The sequence below is a fragment of the Phoca vitulina genome, unplaced genomic scaffold, assembly GCF_004348235.1.
Source record: "Phoca vitulina isolate PV1807 unplaced genomic scaffold, GSC_HSeal_1.0 scaffold30, whole genome shotgun sequence".
In the NCBI taxonomy this organism is placed as follows: Eukaryota; Metazoa; Chordata; class Mammalia; order Carnivora; family Phocidae; genus Phoca; species Phoca vitulina.
Window position 1 is genome coordinate 19,976,452 of NW_022589733.1, and position 21,643 is coordinate 19,998,094.

At 40.2% G+C, this 21,643-nt stretch overlaps 1 protein-coding gene across 2 annotated transcripts in view; it reads left to right on the forward strand.

The window, feature by feature from the left end:
- Positions 1-21,643, forward strand: part of WWP2 (WW domain containing E3 ubiquitin protein ligase 2) — a 141,097-nt gene that overhangs the window by 14,203 nt on the left and 105,251 nt on the right. The window contains exons 1-4 of one of the 2 annotated variants that reach the window (XM_032424244.1): positions 6,973-7,001; positions 7,333-7,417; positions 14,036-14,183; positions 14,534-14,655. In XM_032424244.1, coding sequence (XP_032280135.1) covers positions 7,348-7,417; positions 14,036-14,183; positions 14,534-14,655 — 340 coding nt within the window. In that variant the 5' untranslated portion in view covers positions 6,973-7,001; positions 7,333-7,347. Of the gene's footprint in view, positions 1-6,972; positions 7,002-7,332; positions 7,418-14,035; positions 14,184-14,533; positions 14,656-21,643 lie in introns of those variants that run through there. The other variant, XM_032424243.1, reaches the window with a different exon arrangement.

Here is a 21,643-nt window from a genome sequence, read left to right on the forward strand (position 1 = left end):
CAGTCAGGGAAATTTCCTCCCCCTAGTTAGGATAAAGCTCTTGTGAAGCTTTTTCCCTAGAGAGCAGGCCCTTGTTGTGGAGAACATTCGGCATATTTTACAGTGGTTACTTTCTCCCTCTCCACGCCGGAGCCAGGAGGGAGTCTTTTTGGCTCTTCATCAGGGCAACCTGTAAGGAAGGAATTTTTTTTTTTTTCCTTCCTTATTCACTGTTGTATCACTAGCATCAAAAACAGTGCATGGTATATAATAGATGCTCAGTAAATATTTGTTGAACGAGTGAATGAATACCTTTCATCCAGGCCCATGAGGTTATCTTACATAGATGTGGGAAAATTTCTCAGACCTAAAATGATGATAAACTGATGACATTTCTCTGAGTGAATAGTTAGTCCTCAAATCTATTGTTGTTGTTTCTTTTTTAAAGATTTTATTTATTTATTTGACAGAGAGAGACACAGCGAGAGAGGGAACACAAGCAGGGGGAGTGGGAGAGGGAGAGGCAGGCTTCCCGTGGAGCAGGGAGCCCGATGTGGGGCTCGATCCCAGGACCCTGGGATCATGACCTGAGCCGAAGGCAGACGCTTAACGACTGAGCCACCCAGGTGCCCCCAAATCTCTTGTTTACTTTTTGGGTTTTTTTGGTGTTTTGTGTCTCTCTAATCTGAAACCCTAACTAAGATGGGAAGATTGCAGAGCAGTTCTCATGCTTTTTTGACTGCAACCTTTAGTAACAAATGTATTTTATATCATGATCCAGTGTACTTGTACATATAAATTTTATCTGGACAGACTTTTCATGAAATAATACTTTCCTTTATGTATGATGTACTCTTATATTTTCTACTATTTTATTTAAAAAAAAAGCTTTTTTAAAAAGGATTTTATTTATTTGTCAGAGAGAGAGAGAGTGAGTGAGCACAAGCAGGGGCAGAGGGAGAAGCAGGCTCTGCACTGAGCAAAGAGCCCGATGTGGGACTCGATCCTCTGACCCTGGGATCATGACCTGAGCAGAAGGCAGACTCTTAACCAACTGAGCCACCCAGGCATCCATAAAAAAATGCTTTTCAAGATTTATGTAGAGGATAGGTTCAGAGGACAATATGTGTTTAGTTTTTTTTTAAGAAATTTGGATAAATCTACCAGAGTTAGTTTCGGTTTTCCCCGCCCGCTCCCAATAAATCCATTACTCCCTTCAGTCATGAAAGTCTTTGTGTGTTTACCTCTAACCTTTGGTGATACTTTATTTTTTTTTTTTATTTTTTTTAAATTTTTTTATTGTTATGTTAATCCCCATACATTACATCATTAGTTTTAGATATAGTGTTCCATGATTCATTGTTTGTGCATAACTCCCAGTGCTCCATGCAGAACATGCCCTCCTCAATACCCATCACCAGGCTAACCCATCCTCCCAACCCCCTCCCCTCTAGAACCCTCAGTTTGTTTTTCAGAGTCCATCGTCTCTCATGGTTCTTCTCCCCCTCCGATTTCCCCCCCTTCATTCTTCCCCTCCTGCTACATTCTTCTTTTTTTCTTTCTTAACATATATTGCATTATTTGTTTCAGAGGTACAGATCTGAGATTCAACAGTCTTGCACAATTCACAGCGCTTACCAGAACACATACCCTCCCCAGTGTCCATCACCCAGTCACCCCATCCCTCCCACCCCACCCCCCACTCCAGCAACCCTCAGTTTGTTTCCTGAGATTAAGAATTCCTCATATCAGTGAGGTCATATGATACATGTCTTTCTCTGTTTGACTTATTTCGCTCAGCATAATACCCTCCAGTTCCATCCACGTCGTTGCAAATGGCAAGATCTTATTCCTTTTGATGGCTGCATAATATTCTTTGGTGATACTTTAAACATTGTTCCCCTTCCTCCTCCTTTCTGCCCTGGGCTTATGCTAACTCATTTTTTTGGGAGTGATTTGGGTGCAAACATTTCCCATTGCTACTAGCAAGGGAAAAAATTACTTGAGTCCATGTACAGTGTTGCTGAGACAGGCGCAGAGTAAATTCTGAGCCTCGGGTTTCATGAGCTTCCTGTAGTGAGTAGTGGGGATTGGAGCCTCATGCCCATTAGGGACCATGTCTCATATGGGACCCTGAGGCAGAAGCTAAGAGGTTAAACATACTTTGGGGTGGGATCTGACTTCTCTTCTCTAGTAATGGTTACTTTTTTTTGTACATGGTTGGAAAGGTCTCACAGTTCAAAATACCTACCTTGTAATATCAAGGTGGTATTTTCCTGATTGGATCTGGAAAGACAGACAGTGCCCCACATAACACTGATTATTGTTAATACACGCTGGACTGTAATCATGAAAGCCACTGGAGAAAGAAAACTTGTTATTTACTTTGTTTCTCCGCTTTCCCAGTTGGCTTTCTTCCTTCTGAGCCTTCTTTAGAATTTATCTGATTGATTTTGTTTGGGGGCTGTGAAGTATATAGATCAAGAGGTTTGGTCTTCCTCCCATTTAACAGGCCATGTGGGAGGTGCCGGTTTCATTCTCTTGAATTCTCTTGAGTTCAGGCCACAGGCTAAATTGAGTAAAGCTCAGGGAGGACATGTTACGTTAAAACTACCCTTAGTTGAGTTGCCTTAGGAAAGAGAGAGTCCCAATAGATGTAAAGATTTTTAAAATATTCTTTTATTTTTTAAGTCTGTAAATAATGGATTTCCTGCTTGTAGTGCTTTAACCTCTGTTACTGAAAGCCCTGAGGCTTAATTTATAGTCATTAATCTTTCCTTCATTATTCAAGATATGATCTTCCCCCCCTTTAAAATAATCGTTAAATTATGAGAAAGATCAAACATGTAAAATGGTTCAGAGAATAAGATAACAAACAGTCATAAAAACCACCATCTGGATTTAATGAATATTAACATTTTGCCATATTTGCTTCAGAACTTTTTATTTAAATGATAAAATGGTGCAGATACATTTGAAGTCCTCTTGGTCTCTCTCCTTACATCAATACGCATGTTCCCTTCTGTGCTACCCTGGGGTGACTTCTGTTCCTACCTCGGTGTGGTTACTTCCCAGCCACGCTTTTATACTTTTATTCCATTTATGTCTTGCCACAGCAATATATACAACTGATTCTGTGTAAGTTCAAGTGTATACCAATGGCATCGTACTACACTTAGGTTTTCACTTGCTTTTTGTTTTTTTCCACTTTTACCATTATAATTCGGGATTTGCACATGTAGATTGAATTCATATATTTCAGCTATTACATAGCATTCCATTTTATAGGTATATCACAGTTTATTCATTCCCCCATTGATGGGCATTTAGTTGGGTGACAAAGTTTTGCTATTATAAACATTGCTGTGATGAACATCTTTGAACATGGCTTCTTCGGCACGTGTTGGAAGATTTTTCCCGGGGCAGAGACCTAGGGGTGGAATCCTGCCAGGTGCAGTATGTGCATCTTGAACTCTACGGAGATTGCCAGGTTACCATCTCATTTGCCCCCAGAAGTGTATGAGGCTTCTCACCAACACTTTTTCTCAGACTTCTAATGTCTTGCTAGTCTGCTGGGTGGAAAGAGAGAGTTGATCTTTTTATTCCTTTACCAAAACAGATTTAGTCTAAGGAGTCACAACATCATCCTTTTAAATTTCAGACAATGGTGCTCAAATTCATTCATTTGGTAAACATTTATGGAGTTCCTATTAAGAGCCAGGCATCATTCTAGACACCTGGGCTACGGGGCTAACAGATGGGACACACATTTCCGCGCTCGTGGAGCTTACATTCTAGGGGAGAGAGAGACAATAAATACAATAAATCAATACAATATGAATCATGTCAGTGATAAATGCTAGGGAGAAAAAGTAAAACAGGGAAGGATGGCTCCAAATGTGTATGGAAAGGTAGGGTAAGGGGCGCCTGGGTGGCTCAGTCGTTAAGCGTCTGCCTTTGGCTCAGGTCATGATCCCGGGGTCCTGGGATTGAGCCCCGCATTGGGCTCCCTGCTCAGCGGGAAGCCTGCCTCTCCCTCTCCCACTCCCCCTGCTTGTGTTCCTTCTCTCGCTGTGTCTCTCTTTGTCAAATAAATAAATAAAATCTTAAAAAAAAAAAAAAAGAAAGAAAGGTAGGGTAATAGGGTGGTCCGGGAACACCTCTTAAGAAAGTGACCTTTGAGTAAATGCCTGAGATAGTGAGGGAATAAACCATATAGGTGGACAACTGAGAAAAGAACATTCTAGGTGGAAAGGGTAGAAGTCCAATAGGGTAGCATGTCTTGCATGTTCAAGGAACAGTGAGGAGGCTTGTGTAGCTTCAGGGGAGGGAGTAAGTGGGGAGAGAAAAGAGAGGTGAGGTCAGAGAGGGGTGTGGATTGTATCATGCAGGGCCTCCATTTTAAGGACTTTGACTTTTACTCTGAGGTAGACTGGAAACCACTGAATGGTTTTGAATAGCAGAGTGATATAATCTGACATACATATTAAAAAAAATCAATCTGCTGAGCGTAGAGATTAGATTGAAGGGGCAGAGGGTCTGAGCAGGGGAAAGATAATCTGGGTAAGAGATCACAGGGCTTTGGACCAAGATAGTGATAATAGAGGTGGAGAAAATGTTTGAACTTGGGGATATTTTAAAGGTAGAACCAAGAGGATTTACATATATGTTTTAAAGATTTTTTATATTATTTTAGAGAGAGAGCACGGTGGGGAGGGGCAGAGGGAGAGGGAAAGAATCTCAAGCAGACTCTCCGCTCAGCACAGAGCCCAACATGGGGCTTGATGTCACCACCCTGAGATCATGACTTGAGCCGAAATCAAGAGTTGGACACTTAACCAACTGAGCCACCCAGGTGCCCCCAACCAACAGGTTTATTGACAGATTGAATGTGGGGTTTGAGAGGGAAAGGAGAAGCAGGGATGAGCCCCAGAATTTTGGCCTGAGCCACTGGCTGGAAGGAGTTGTCATTAACGGAGATGTGGAAGGCTGAGGAGCAGGTTTGAGGGGGAATATCAGAAGATCAGTTTTGTCATTAGACAAAGAGCGTCTGAGGTTCGAGGGTGAAGTTTGTACTGGACACACCAATTTGGGAGTGTCAACAAATGGCTAGTATTTAAAGCTATACGACTAGATGAAATAACCAGAAGACATGCCAGGCCTGAGCTATGGGACACTCTGATGGTTAGAGGTTGAGGAGGAGAGAAGGAGCCTGCAAAGAGGCTGAGAAGGAGCAGCCTGAGAGGCAGGGGGAAACATCAGGCGGGTGTGATGTCCTGGAAGCCAAGGGAAGAAAGCATTTCAAGGAAGAGAGTGATCGATCCATCATGTCAGATGCTGCCAATAGGTTATATAAGATGAGGACTGAGAATTCACTATTGGACTTAATAACACAGAAGTCTGGTCTTAAGAACTTGCTACCAGTAGTTTCTGTATCGTATTCCTATATGCTCCCTAGAACTTTTCAGAGGTTTCCGTTGCTGCTTCATGTGTAAGATTGAAGTAAAATGCCTGTTACAGACTAGTCCAGAAAAAACTAGCCACGTAAAATGTTTTTGGACTGCATATACCCAATAAATAAGGCACATTGCTTTGTGTTGGCTAACACCGTGAAGTATGAAAGTATTTGACTTCAGCTACGGAAAGATGTCAAAGTCTATGTGACTTCATGGTAGCTACATTTCATCCTCACATAAAGGGTTTCCATTCTGAGAGAAATGTGGTGACTTAATAACCATGTTTTAAGGCTGAACAGCTCTTCAGAATAGGAAGCTGGAGGAGAGATCAGAAACAAACAGAATGAAAGAAGGTATTAATGATGTTGAATAGAAGAAGACTTTGTTAGCGTTTTTACAGTAGCAGTTCTCAGGTGGGATCCTTCGACCTCTGCTGGCCCCTTGAGGCTTAAAAGGTTTTGCAAGATCAAAACTGTTTTCATAATAACTTTATTTGCCTTTTTCACTGTGATTACATTTGCACGGATGGTGCAAAAGCGAAGGTGAGTACAGTTGTTGTTGCCATCACTGGAATCCAGGCAATGCCACGAATCTGAGCTGTTGTCCTTGTATTCCTCAGCACAGTAGACTCAGTAAAAACAGAACAGAAGGGCCAGTTGCACTTCAGAATGTGCTTGACGAAGCAGTAAAAATTATTAATTTTATTAAGTCTCGACTTCTGTGCACATCTTTTTTTATTATTCTGTGTGATGGAAGGGAAATATGGCTGCAGTCCTTCTGTACGCCCAAGTGTAATGGTTGTCTTGGGAAGAAGCACTTGTGTGTTTGAATTGAGAGCTGAATTGCTTTTTTCATGAAATACTATTTTTACTTAAAAAAACAAAGTTACTAGATTTGGGTATTTGGCAGACATTTTGTTGAAGATGAATGAAGTGAGCCTGTCACTTGAAGGAAAACAACGGACAGTATTTGCTGCCAATGATAAAATAGGAGTTTTTAAGTGAAAATGAGAATTTTGGAACACTTGCATCTGCCACTAAGAGCTTGACACTTTCCCGGTGCTTAAAGATCTGTTTGATGAGATCAGTGGTGACATTCACAAATGGGCTTTTTTTGATAGTGTATAATGAAATGTGTCAACATTTGGAATGTCTGTATATCTCAGTGAACCAATATTTTTCAAATGACAGAGGACGATGTTACAAAATTGTATATGAGTAAAAGATCCATTCAAAATGCAAGATAGACTTATGCTTCCAGCCAAGACGGAGTGACAGGGGTGCCTGATGGCTTACAATGTCTAGAATGTGCTTCTTCGCCATTTGTGTATCTTTTTATTTATTATTTACTATTTGTTTTTTATTGTTTTTATTATTTTTATTATTTGTTTTTATTTTAGAGAGTGCACGTGAGAGTGAGGGGGGAGGGACAGAAGGAGAGGGAGAGAGAGAATCCCAAGCAGGTTCCACACGTGTGGAGCCTGACTCCGGTCTCAATCCCACAACCCTGAGATCATGACCTGAGCCTAAATCAAGAGTTGGACACTCAACGGACTGAGCCACCCAGGTGCCCCTATTTGTATATCCTTTGTCGATTTGAAAATTTGGATTTTTAAAGCATTGCTGAACTGTGACTTTCCTTTTGAAAGTGTTATGTTGGGCCCTGTCCTGTAAATGTTGATGTAATAGTCCTGTGCCCTTCCTAGGCCAGCAGAGACCTATCTAGCCTCAGTAGTCCTTACAAGACAGACAGACTCCACCCTGACAAAAGTAGTACAAAGTTGCCTGGACATTTATATTTTCTTGGTTCATCTCTTTCAACTCAAATATTAAAAATGGCTGCAGTTCATCAGTCTCTTCTCAGATATTCTCTAAACCTCCTGCTGTTCGTCTTGCAGTTTTCTGGTGATGACATGGCATCTGCCAGCTCCAGCCGGGCAGGAGTGGCCCTGCCTTTTGAGAAGTCTCAGCTTACTTTGAAAGGTGAGTGGCACCATGTGAAATGTTTACCATTCGAGGTCCAGCCCAGTCTATGGGGAAGAGGTAGAATTATACCATACCTTGGCCTGAGAGCCAAATATTGTGAAATAGCTGAAGAGTGTAACTATTCATTCTCATAGGGTTACCATGTAACTGGAATTCTTTTTTCTTTTCTTTTTTTTTTTATGTATGTATTTTATTTTTAAGTAAAATTTACACCCAATGTGGGGCTCCAACTCATAATCTGAGATCAAGAGTTGCATGCTCCACTGACTGAGCCAGCCAGGTGCCTGTATAGCTGGAATTCTTCCCTTTTAAAGATTTTATTTATTTATTTGAAACAGAGAGAGACAGAGCGAGCAAAAGTGGGGGGCGGGGAGGGGTAGAGAGAGGGAGAGACGAGATTCCCCGCTGAGCAAAGAGTCTGAGATGAGACGTGGGGCACAATCCCAGGACCCTGAGATCATGACCTGAGCCAAAGGCAGACGCTTAAACCCACTGAGCCACCCAGGCGTCCCTATAGGTGGGGTTCTTAAGAAGGATAAAAGGAACTTTTGGCAAAGATTGTTGAAAATGGTGATTCCTTCATGCCTCAGGGCCCTTTTCTGTCTATACTTATTCCCTAGGTGATCTCGTCCAACCTCATGGCTTTATTTCCTTTAAAGATTTATTTATTTGAGAGAGAGAGAGAGAGAGAGAGAGAGCGCACGTAGAATGTAAACACAGAAATAGTGATTTTTGTCTGTTTTGGTTACTTTTGATACCTCAGTGACATAGAACGTTGCCAGACATTTAGTGGGCTGTCAGTGAATATCGCTTGAATGACAGAAGGTTGCTTTGGTAGTCTTAGCTCTGCGGAAGAGTCACGGGGCTGAGAGATGCCTGGTGACCCGGGGACAGCACTCACTATCACAGCTCTGGCCTCTCAGAGACACGGTCATTTGGAGGCAAAATCGTCTTGGCATTTTTTAAAATTATTATTTTTGAAATGTAAATGTTATTCATTTCTACACACTTTAAAATTGTTTCCTTTCTTCTAGCTCCTCAGTGCCCCTGCTTGGAGGAAACTAATATTACCAGTTTCCAAGATACATTCCAAGATACATGAAAGGGGATATGGTTTTGTAATCTTGAGAGCCAGGTTGCCTTCCTTGGAAGGAATAAGGAATACTCTTCTAGGAGTGCGTGAGAGTGCCTGTTTCCCCACATCTTTACCAACACAATGTGTTGTCAGACTTTATTATTTTTTAAGATTTTATTTATTTTTTTTGACGGAAAGAGAGACAGCGAGAGGGAACACAAGCAAGGCGAGGGGCAGAGGGAGAACTAGGCTTCCTGCTAATCAGGGAGCCCGATGCGGGACTCGATCCCAGGACCCTGGGATCATGACCTGAGCCAAAGGCAGACGCTTAACCGACTGAGCCACCCAGGTGCCCCAAAATAACTGTTTTCTCAGCAGTTTTGTTTCACATTTCTTTAATTATAAATGATGTTTAACATCTTATCCTATGTTTAAGGGAAATTTGGATTTCCTATTCTGTAGATTGTGTATTCATATTCTCTCCCCTGTTTCTTATTTACTTACTGATTTTAAAAAAGTAGTCTTGATACATTTTAATCATTTTTGTTGATGTGTCATGTCTGCTCTAGCCCTCTTGAGGAGGGAGAAGCATTAGAGTGAATTCCATAGGGTTTTGAGCTTGGGACTTTAGCTTTTACTACCTGGTCTAAAAATTATCAAGTTTAGGTTAAAACAGAAGCCTGCCTATAGAACCTGGTGACATAATAAAGTCCCTGTTTTGGGGCCATATTATTCAGGAGCACATTTGACTTGTAAAGATTTCTGATTGCCTTTCCTCAGTGTGAATTTTTACTAGTGTGGAATGAGCTAACTTGATAATTCAGGTGCATCTGACTATAGATGCATTTAACCTGTAGGGATTCTGTAATACCATTGAAGAAAATGATGGGGAGAAAGAGAAAAAGAGAAATAACAAAATAGATGTTGTGGCTGGTTCCTTGTCCAATGTGTTTCTTTGAGAGAGCCTGTAGTGTAATTTGGGAGAGGTCACTTTGCTATTCCTTCTCTTTGCCTCAGTTCCCTTATGCCTCTCTGTAATGCAGTCCTAGAGTTTTAAAATACACTTTTAAAATACAGCAAGGTCCTTAAACATAAGCGAGCTATTTTATCTGATATATAACTCAAGAAGCACTGAGAAACTGAACACTGAAAACCACAACAAAGCAAAAGCTGGCTGGTGGGAACCTATTGAAGGACTCTGTTCTGTGCCTTCCTAAGAGCTTCTCAAGGATATAATTTTGGCCATGTGTGATTTTTTTTTTTTTGGCTTTATTTGTTAACTTTAAAAGCTAAATTCTATGTGAAGATGTGAAATTGGCATTTATATTTCATCGAACAGTAAATAAACTTTCCAGATAAATCTGCTTGGATGCTGAGGCCTTTAATTTGGCTTGTGTTTTAAGAACAAGAAACTTTCAAAATAATCATCCCACTGATAAATTATAACTTATGAAGGGGAAGATATATCTTTACAGTGGAGTGACCTGATAGACCCCACATTAACTAGAGGATCAAACTTAGCATCCACAATAGGAGGACAACCTAGTGTGTATAGTAAGACGCATACAATGTAAACTATGTAGTATTCTTGACAAAAATGTTCACTGTGAATCTCGTCATGAGGAAAACAATCAGAAAAACAGAGCATTTGGTGTGCTATATGAGACAGCTGGTGGAAGTCTTTAAAAATCATTGTCAGGGAAAAAGAAGGGAGAGCATTCTAGATTTTAAAGGATTAAGAAACCAGCAACCAAATGCAATTTGCTCATGCTGATGGGATCCTGGTTTGGGGGAAACAGCTCTAACAAATATGTTTGGAAAAATTGGGGAAATTTGGATATGTAATGAATATCAAATGATAGAGGGAGTAACTAAATTTTTTTCAGGTGTAATAATGATGGTGTGGTTAGGTGGGAAAATGTCTTCCCTTTCGTTTTTTTTTTTTTCTTTAAGTAGACTCCATGCCTAGCGTGGAGCCCAGCTTGGGGACTTGAGCTCACGACGCTGAGATCAAAACCTGAGCTGAGTTCAGGAGTTGGAGTTTAACCAACTGAACCACCCAGGCGCCCGCTTTTCTTGCCCCCCCCCCCGCCTTTTAAAGGAATTTCTATGCCCAGCATGGGACTCAAACTCACGACCCTGCGATCGAGTTGCATGCTCTACCAACTGAATCAGCCAGGCAGCCCTCCTTATTTTGTTTGTTTTTTAATTGAAGTATAATTAACATACAGTGTTGTATTAGTTTCAAGTGTACAACGTTTAGAACATCCTTATTCTTAAGAGTTGTATTCTGGAAGTATTTAGGGTTGGTAAGTCATGATATCTACAACTTTCAAATGGATTACCAAAAAAGTTTGTGGGTATATGCCTAGTCATGCACATATATAGATATAGATATCATGTATTTGTATCCTGTGCTATCCAATACGATAGCCACTATAGCCACATAGAACTATTTATGTTAAGATTAAAATTAAATTAACAATTTAAATCCTTAGTCGTAAGAGCTATATTCCCAGTCCTCAGTAGTCACATGTATCTCATGGCAATGCATTGGACTGTGTTGGCATAGAATTTTTCCTTATCACTGAGGTTCTCTTGAATAGCAATGATATAGACACACACATAGAAAAAAAAACAAAACCAAAACCCCAAATGTGGTGGGGCACCTAGCTGGCGCAGTTGGTAGAGCACATGACTTTTGATCTTTGTGTTGTGAGTTCAAGCCCACTGACGCGGGGCTCAATCCCAGAACCCTGGGATCATAACCTGAGCTGAAGACAGACGCTTAACCTACTGAGCCACCCAGGTGTCCCGTGAAAAGGCTTTTTAAAAAAGCAAATGGGGCAAAATGATAGTTGTTGCCGAGTATACAGTTATTTATTGTCCTATTCTTTAAACCTTTCTGTAGATTGGAAATTTCAAAATAAAACTACCAACTGCAATATGTAATCCTAGATTGGGTCCTGGACCAAAAAAAAAAAAAAAGTTTCTTTTCTCTTTTGCTATAATGGACATTGATAGGACATTTAACAAAATTTATTTTTATTTATTTATTTATTTATTTGTTTTTTAAAGATTTTATTTATTTATTTGACAGAGAGAGACACAGCGAGAGAGGGAACACAAGCAGGGGGAGTGGGAAAGGGAGAAGCAGGCTTCCCGCGGAGTGGGGAGCCCAATGTGGGGCTGGATCCCAGGACCTGGGATCATGACCTGAGCTGAAGGCAGACGCTTAACAACTGAGCCACCCAGGCGCCCTGACATTTAACAAAATTTAAATGAGGTCTGTACATTAGATCATAGTTTTAAAAGGTTGTTAAATTTTTCCATGTTGATAATTATACTGTGGTATCAGAAAATGTCTTTGTTCTTAGAAATATACACTGAAGCGTTTAGAAGAAAAGGGGCACAGCATCTTCTAAAACTCACTCTCAAAGTTTCAGGAACAGATGTGTATGTGTATGAAAGAGAATCAGGGAAGAGAAAGAGAATAATAAAGCAAATATAGTAACAAGTTAATATTTGGTGACCCTTAGGTGAAGGGTTTATAGGAATTCTTTGTATTTTTGTTGCAACTTTTCTAAACATGTGAAATTATGTCAAAATAAAAAAGAAAGTAAAGATACCAAAAAACCCCACCCCCCAAAAACAAAAAAATAAACCTCCAAACAAACAAAAAAACCTAGGGGAAAAAGCTAGGACAAAAAAAGGAAACATTAAAACAGAGTTCCGAGAATTGGCCTGGGAGTTCCCTGATTTTGGATACGTTATCTCACCTCCTTGCACCTTATTTAATTGGCTCAACTATTAAATGAAGGGTTTGAACTTGTTGATTTCTTTTTTTTTCTTAATTTAAATTCAATTAATTAACATATAGTGTATTATTAGTTTCAGAGGTAGAGTTCAGTGATTCATCAGTCTTATATAATACCTAGTGCTAATCATTATATCATGTGCCCTCCTTATGAACTTGTTGATTTCAAAGAAACTGTCTAGCTCAAAATGATAGGACTATAATTATAACTAGTCCTCCCCCCTTCCCCCCCCTTTTTAAGGTGCTGTGTGCAGAGCTGCTCTCCCACCACCAGGTGGCCTCAGTTAACCTTGGTCTGTGTGAAAAGTATTTGTTTTCTATTCTGGACCACATTTCCCACCACCACCACCTGTTTCTCCTCGTACCATCCCCTATTGCTTCTGAATCTTAGCCACAACTTTTGCTGTTGTTGTTCTTTGACTTGCTCTCTACTGTTCTTTGGGCCCGGAAAAGACAGGTATTGCTAAAAGAATCCAGAGGTAGTTTTGTCCTTTGTCAAGTTGTGGACCCTTATAGGACTCTCACCTCTCAGAAGGGTCTGGGAGGGAGAGGTTTGCTAAACCTTGTTGGAGGGGAGCTCTGTCTTGCCTCATGGGTAAGAAATGCCAGTCACATGCTCTGATTTGGGGCATGGGATGGAGGACACCTTAGGTGTGTTCCATCCCAGTGACCTGGAGTTTCCACCATGGCTAATATATGCTCTAAGAGATGCTTGTATACTTGTTCAGCTTGGCTTGCAGGTACCAAATAAACATCAGAGATGCCACATGAAGGATACAATAGAATAGGAAATGCAGATGGCTAACAAACACATGGAAAGCATATACAACCTCACTAGTAATTGAAGAACAGCAATAGAACAAATAAGCAAAATCTGGTAATGACATACAGCGTGGTGGGGAGTCAGGTTGCCTGGGTGCACATCCTGGTTTGAAGCTCCCAGGCTCTGTCACCTGGGGCAATGACTTAACTTCCCCAAGCCTGCTTCCTCTGGGTGAAATGGGGGTGATGATATATTCCCTGCCTCATGGGTTTGTTTTAAGGATTCATTTAGATGATGTGTGCATAGCCTAGTGTCTGTCATAAATGCTCATTAAACCTTACCTAATTTATATGATTTTTTTTTTACCTTTCTGATTTCTAAATAGTGAAAAAACATAATACTCAGTATGATGGTGGTGAAATGAATATATTGGCATCTACATGGGTTTGTCCTTTTTGCAAAGGAATTAAGCAGTTTGAAGAAAAAATATTCATATCATTTGGAGGAACACTGAGAAATGCATGCAAATATATACATTCATGATGATTTTCCCAGAGTGAAAAATTGGAAGCAATCTATTCAGCACTGAAAGAATAGTTAACTAAATCATGGCATATCTATACAATTGGCTCATATTGCAGCCATTTAGAATTGATTTTGGAGGGAGAAGAATTCTTAAAGAATTGGGGGCATAAAAGATGAGAGTCTGGAAAGTCTGGATTTGCCAACATCTTAATGATAATTATCCCAGTGTTTTCAGGTTAGGAGTGCTTTTTTTTTTATGCTTCATAGTTTTTAAAATATCCTCACATTTTTTTAAAAGTAATTTTTTTTAGGATCAGAAAAAATACCAAACGTAGTTTTTAAAAGAAACAACAAAAAAGAGCGGAACATCTGCCACAGGGGGGCACCTGGGAGCCTTCTGACTCATCTTCGACTTTTCCTTTCTTTCCCGTCCAGTGGTGTCAGCAAAGCCCAAGGTGCATAATCGTCAACCTCGAATTAACTCATTTGTGGAGGTGGCAGTGGATGGACTCCCCAGTGAGACTAAGAAGACGGGGAAGCGAATTGGGAGCTCCGAGCTTCTCTGGAATGAGATCATCATTTTGTAAGAGAAAGTCCCTTCTCTTTGCAGTAACGAGGGGGAAAGTGAGGAGGTGCTCCAAGGGGGTTGTGGGAGATGCAGCTTTCCTGTGACCCCGCTAACTCCTCTGCCTTTGGTACGCAGGGCACCTCTCGCCAGGTGTTTCTACATCATTGAGCTCACAGAGCGTTCATTATTAGCTAGATGGTTACAGGGTCAGCTTTGGGGGGGGAAAGAGTACACGTGTGAGTGTCTTCCTGTTTGAGGTTGCCCCCCTCCCTCCAAGATGTCAGCAGTAAGTTTATCTGTTTTCTTCTACGTTGTAGGAGTGACCAATGTGCTCAGATGTGATTAATCAAGTTTTTGTTTTCCAGGAACGTCACGGCCCAGAGTCATTTAGATTTGAAGGTCTGGAGCTGCCATACTTTGAGGAATGAACTGCTGGGCACCGCCTCTGTGAACCTCTCCCATGTCCTGAAGAACAATGGGGGCAGAAGTACGTATGATGGAGGCGTGGCGACACGATTCAGTCGTGGGGGTGGGGAGAAGAATTCGAAGGGTTGGATTTCTCCCTCACGCCATGGATACACCTGGCGATGCAGTCTCCTCCAGGACCAGGGGCTGCCGTGACTGTTCCCTGTGGAATGGGTCGTGGAGGTTTAGGAAGGCCAGAGCCCAGCACTGCCGGATTCACTTCTTTTGTCCCCGGGCTCTCCCAGTGGGATGCAGTGATGTGTCCCCTTGATCCTTTCTGGAGGTTGAATGCTCTCCCTCTGCCTCTGCTCTTTTCCCAGTCCGGGTGACATGTGACATGTTGAATCAAACTGTCCCATGCCTCCAGCCTAAATCATCACTTTCCTAGTCTGAGTCCTTGAGCAGAACAAAGAAGTGGCATGTGTTTGTGTGTGTGAGGTGGGGGGGGTGGGATGGCGGGGGGGGGATGGTGTTACAAATAGTGCCTTGTGCTTAGTAGGCACTCAGTAAACGTTTACCGAATGTTGGAATGTGATGGAAGCTCTGTCTTAATTATTCAGGGTGCCTCTGCTGCATGGAAATCTAAATCCTAACGTCTGTTTATTGCTGCTTGTGGTCAATGGCATAACCCATGGCTGTGGTATCTGGACCCTCCCTCATAAAGCCTCTATTGAGAGCAGTACCATATGTGGTGGGGGAATGCCACGGAAAGAAAGGCTCCTTTTTCTCTTGATGTCTGCTGTCTAGAAAATATTTTCTGAAAGTGGATTTAGCTTAAGAGAGATGTGGGGGTGGGGAGTGTTGAGTTCCAGGGAGAGCGCTGCGTTGATTCGAGGGTCTTTTTCTTTCTGAGCCTGTCCTTTCTGACAGGCCACTCGAGTGGTATTGGAGGCTCCTCTGGTCTTTCCCTTTCTGCCGGGCACACAGAGGTGTGGTGAACCCACTCCAGCTTCAGGAGTTGTTTAAAACCAGGAATATGCCTCTCCTTTAATTTCCTGATGGTTTATCTTCTGAGTTGGTCTTTATTTCCCAAACTCTAGCGTTCCTTTTATAATTTGATTATCAAGGAGGATTACATTTATTATGTCATTTGGAAATATACCTGTGGACATTCTCGCATGAGGATCAGCAGCCAGTATGACTGTCCTTTTTTTTTTTTCCCCTTCTTCATTTGTTCCGTCAACATGCTTTTGATTATAAAAGTAATTGTGAGAAAAACTGGAAATTACACAAAAGCACACAGACACACAAAATAAAATTCTCCTGTAAGCCACCGTACTTAGTGATAATTACTACCATTTTGACATATATTTTTCTGAGCCTTTTTTTCCTGTGTGCAAATATAAGTATTTAAGACATCAATGAAACGAAATTGAGATCATACGTAAACATAATATTTTGTAACATGCCTTTTACTCTTTAAAATGTATTAATATATCTTTTTAAAAAAATGTATTTATTTACTTTTTTTTTTAGTAATCTCTACACGGGGATTTTGGGGCTCAAACCTATGACCCCCAGATCAAGAGTCATACACTCTTCTGACTGAGCCAGCCAGGCGCCCCTCAATATATCTTTACGTATATATTTCTAACTGTGATAAAATGCACTTAACGTAAAATTGACCATCTTAACCATTTTTAAGTGTACAGTGTAGTGGCAGTTAAGTACAAACACATGGTGCAACCGTCACCACTGTCCGCCTCCAGAATTTCAAACTCAAACTCTGTACCCATCAAACAACTCATTCACTCTCTTCCCTCCACCACCCATCATTCTATTTTCTGTCTCTATGCATCTGAGTGGGTACCTCATATAGGTAGAATCATACAGTATTTGCCCTTTATTTAAAAAAAAAAAAAAGATTTTATTTATTTATTTATTTATTTATTTATTTAGAGAGCGAGCACGAGGAGGGGCAGAGGGAGAGAGAGTCTTAAGCCGACTCCATGCTGAGCGCAGAGCCCTACGTGGGGCTTGATCTCACAACCCTGAGATCACAGCCTGAGCTGTAACCAAGAGTCGGACACTCAGCTGACTGTGCCAACCAGGCACCCCCCCCCCCAATATATTGAAATAGCTTCAATTATTCTTCCAAAGTGTAGTTTTGGAAGTATACTTCCAAAGTATACTACTACTACTGGTAGTCGTCTCTCGGGTGGTTGTGTGATGGACATTGGGGTTGTTTTCAGTATTTTATAGTCACAAATAATGCTGTGGTAAACTTATACGTTTATAAACCTTTCTGCCTATTTTGATAGTTGTGATAAATTATTGAAGATGGGTTTGATGGGTTTAAGCATTTTTCACATACTTGTGATATTGGACACATATTGCAAGATTATTGTCCAGAAAAGTTCTGCCAATTTACTCTCCCATCAGCAGTGGTCAAAACTGCTGGTTTCTCTTGCATCTTGGCCTTTATTGGAAAAAAATGTGTGTTTTTTTTTTTTTTTTTTGTCTTTTTTATTATTAATTATTTCTCCTTTTTTTCTTCTATTTTTTTTTTTTTTTTTTTTTGGTTGTAGTATTTCAAAGTAAATTACAGGTGTTTCAGTATTATATTTTAGATTCTTCAGCATGTGTCTTAGAAAAAAAGGATATTTTCTTTTTTAAAATTTTATTTTGTTAAAAAAATTAACCCATTTATTTTAGGCTAGTAATGTTTCAGATGGTAGAGCTTTTGCTGGTCTCTCAAGTCCTTCAAGGTTCTGATGGCCGCCGACTTTACTGTGACCGCAGAGCGATACTGTAGGTCTGAGCCCCACCAGCCACTCTTTGCATGCAGGAACCACAATGCCAGCTCCGCACAGCTCGTCTTTTCATCTTGGTTGTTCCACAGAAGGAGCAAGTGTGCTTGGCTTATTTCAGTCTTTTTCACCGTTTTCCTGCGAGAGGCACCATAATGGGTCTCACATGAACCAATGATTCTGACCTTCTTGGTCTGTTTAGCCATGTCACCACAAACTAGGTCTGAGCCCAGAGAGGGAGCAAAAAGGATATTTTCTTATATAATTACCATACCATTATCACACCTAGCAATATTAACATGAACTCCTTATTATCACCTAATACCCAGTTCCTATTCAATTTCACCATTGTCTCAAAGTGTTGTTTTCAAGTTGGTTTGCTTGAACCTGGATTCAGACAAGGTCTACTCATTGAATTTGGTCGTTATGCCTCTGAAGTTACCCCAACTTCGCTCTGCCTTTTGATGCTGTGATTTATTGAAGGAGATTGAATGTTTTTAGAGTGTGTTTATTGCCTTATTAATGTTCTTTGCTCTTTTTATATCAAAGTGTGCATTTTTTTCTTTTAGTTTTGAAAGAGTTTTTTATATGTTAAGGCCATTTCTCTTTGTCTTAATTTATAAATATTTTTCCGGTTTTTCATTTGCATTTTAATTTTGTAGGTTTTTTTTCTATTTTTCAAACAGATGTTTTAAACTTGCAGTTGACTCATCACTCTTTGTATTTGTAACCTTTTCCTTTATGAAAGGCTTTCTCCATCCTGAGTTCAGGTAAATAGTCACCTCTAGTTTTTCCTAGTTCATTGTGATTTTATTTTTTCACATTAATTCTTTTTTTTAAGATTATTTATTTGAGAGAGAGAGAGAGAGTGAGCCCAAGCGGGGGGAGGAGCAGAAGGAGAGGGAGAAGCGACGGGGGCCTCAATCCCAGGACCCCTGGGATCATGACCTGAACCAAAGGCAGATGCTTAACCGACTGAGCCACCCAGGCGCCCCTGCATTTCTGTATTTTTCTTTTTATTAGAATATACTGTATTATTTGTTTCAGGTCTGTGATTCATCAATCTTACACAATTCACAGCGCTCACCATAGCACATACCCTCCCCAGTGTCCATCACCCAGGCATCGTGTCCTCCCCCCCCCGCATTTAATTCTTTAAGTGAGTTTATTTTTGTGTACAGTGTTAGTAGGGATCTAATTTAATTTTTCCTTAGTAGTTCACTGGTTGCTTTAATAGTACATACTGAATAATCCATCTGTGATTATCATCCCTGATGATTTGAGTTGTTACCTTCAGCGTGTATTAAGAAAATGTATACATATGTAAATAAAATATACATGCACACACACACACAGACACATACTTGGGCCTGTGTGAGGGATTTTCCATTTCATCTGTTGTTTTATTAGACTTCTAAAATCACTCTCTTTTAGCTGTTGTAATGTTACCATGATTTAATATCTGACCGTTTGAGCTTATCTGCTTTTTAAAATCTTCCCCCTCTTTTCTTTGCATATATGACAACAGCACCTAAACTTTAAATTATTTTCTCAGGTTCTTCCCCTCTTCCTCCTCTCTTCCCCCCCATTCCCTTAATATTTTATGGAAATTCTATCCTATGTAAAGTTCCTTTATGGAGAATGTCTATACTAATTCTTCCTACCTAGGAACATGGAGTGTCTCTAAATTCACTCAAATCATTTTGAAGTTATCTTTAGATAGACTCTTTTAAATTGTAAAAATATTTTTGATCTTATTTTTAGTGGGATTTTTTCCTGTTCGGTCTCCTAGTCCAGTGTTGTTGATAGATGACTATTAGTTTCTGCATGTTTTTGTTTTGTTTTGTTTGTTTTTATAATCATTCAATTGCTGAATTCTTAGTATAGGTTTTCAGTAGTTTCTTTTGGGTTTTCTTGGTAGACATTTATGTGGTTTCTAAGATTGATAATTTTGCTCACATTAGGAAATAATTATACTTCTTTTCATTGTTAGTTGCTTTGCATACAACTTCCTGTTTCAGTGGTGATGAAATTGGCATTCCACCCTGTCTGGTAACCATGCTTCCTAATGACTCTTCTCTGGGTGTAAAGTTGGGTGTTAGTAACCTCTTCTTGTTTCCCACCCCCCTCGGTTTATTAATTACTGCTTTTTTGTTTTTTGTTTTTTAATCAGGAAGGGTGTTGAATTTTTGTCAAATATCTTTTACGTAACTGTGGGGGCCGGAGCCTGGGTTGTGCAGTTGGTTGAGTGTCGGACTCTTGGATTCTGCTCAGGTTGTGATCTCAGGGCTGTGAGACAGAGCCCCACATTGGGCTCCGGGCTCAGTGTGGAGTCCACTTGAGATTCTCTCTCCGTCTCCCTCTCCCCCTCCTGCTCATGCTCTCTCTCTCTAAAATAAATCAATCTTTTATTTAGAAAGGTCACTATTGGGATAATAGTAACAATCTTCAGATTTCTAGAATATACCCAATTGCTCATGTTGGATTATTCCTTGAAAATTTTGTTAGAATTGCTTGCTAATATTTTATTTGGGGGTTTTCCACCTATATTCATAAGTGGCATTTGTCTGTAGTTTTGTACTATTTTTGTCAGCTTTGGAATCGAGGCTTAGCTAATTTTATAAAGTAAATTGAAGCTCTTTCCAACTTCAGGAACAGACTCTATAACATGGGAATTATCTGTTCCATGAGTGCAGGAAAGAGCTCACCCGTAAAACCATCTGGTCTGGCTGCTTTCTTTGAAAGAATTCTTTGATGACTTTTTCAGTTTTTTACCCCATAATGATTGGTTTGTTCAGCTTTTCTGATTCCTCTTGCATCAGTTTTGTTAATTCATATTTTCTGAGAAAAATTGTTTCATGAGATTTTTCAAATTTATTAGTATAAAGATTTTATTTATTTTTGTTTTAGTAGTAATATTTTAAATCGCATTCTCATTTAAAAAATGTTTCTCATCTTTCTCACTTAAAATTTTTGGTATTTGTTCCCAATTTTTTTTTTTTTTTTAAGACTTTATTTATTTGACAGAGAGAGACACAGCGAGAGAGGGAACACAAGCAGGGGAAGTGGGGGAGGGAGAAGCAGGCTCCCCGCTGAGCAGGGAGCCCAATGTGGGGCTCGATCCCAGGACCCTGGGATCATGACCTGAGCCTAAGGCAGACGCTTAACCAACTGAGCCACCCAGGCGCGCCTTCCCCCCCAGTTTTTTTTCTTGACTAGTATAAGCATTTTTGTTTTAACTTTTGCTCTTTATTTTTCACAAGACTGCTTGATCAATTATACCTTATTTTCTAATATTTCCATTTTTAACTTTAACTTTTTCAACTACTTGCCCTAGATCTGTTTTTTTTTTAATCCAGTCACTTGGTCATTTATAGCTTTTTGAGTTGAAAGCTTACAGTGCATTTATTTTTGTCTTGTTTAATGATGAAAACATTCATGCTTTCAACTTGGCTTTGATTTTTTCCCCCCTGGGTATTCACATTTTTTTCTTTTAAAGAAAAGTGCACCAACCTTAAGTGATATAGTTCAGTGAATGTTTACATATGTTCACATCTGTGTAATCACTACTCAGATCAAAATATAGAACATTTCTAGGGTCCCAGGAGATTCCCACATCCCTGTTAGTCAGTATCCCTATGCCCGCCCTGAGATAACCACTATTCTGATTTCTATCACTATTGGTTAGTTTTGCCTAGTCTTGAATTTTTTTTTTAATTTTTATTTATTTAATTGACAGAGAGACAGCGAGAGAGGTAACACAAGCAGGGGGAGTGGGAGAGGGGGAAGCAGGCTTCCCGCCGAGCAGGGAGCCCAATGCGGGGCTCGATCCCTGGGATCATGACCTGAGCCGAAGGCAGTTGCTTAACCAACTGAGCCACCAGGAGCCCCTATTCTTGAATTTTTATCAGTGAAATCATACAGTACATTTTCTTGGCCTGGCTCATCATTGTATCTGTGAGACTCACCCATGCTTTTGCATGTAATACTGGTTTATTTTTTTATAGGGGTTAAAGTTCCTATTATATGACTATACCACAATTTATTTGTTTAATCTCCTGTTGGTGGACATCGGGGCTCTTTTCCAGTTTGGGGTCATCATGAGCAAAGCTGCTATGTACGTTCTTATACGTGTGTTTTGGAAGACATATACATATATTTCTATTGAGTGTGTGTGTCTGTCTGCCTGTCTGTCTGTCTATCTTTCTTTCTTTCTATCTATCTATCTATCTATCTATCTATCTATCTATCTATCTATCT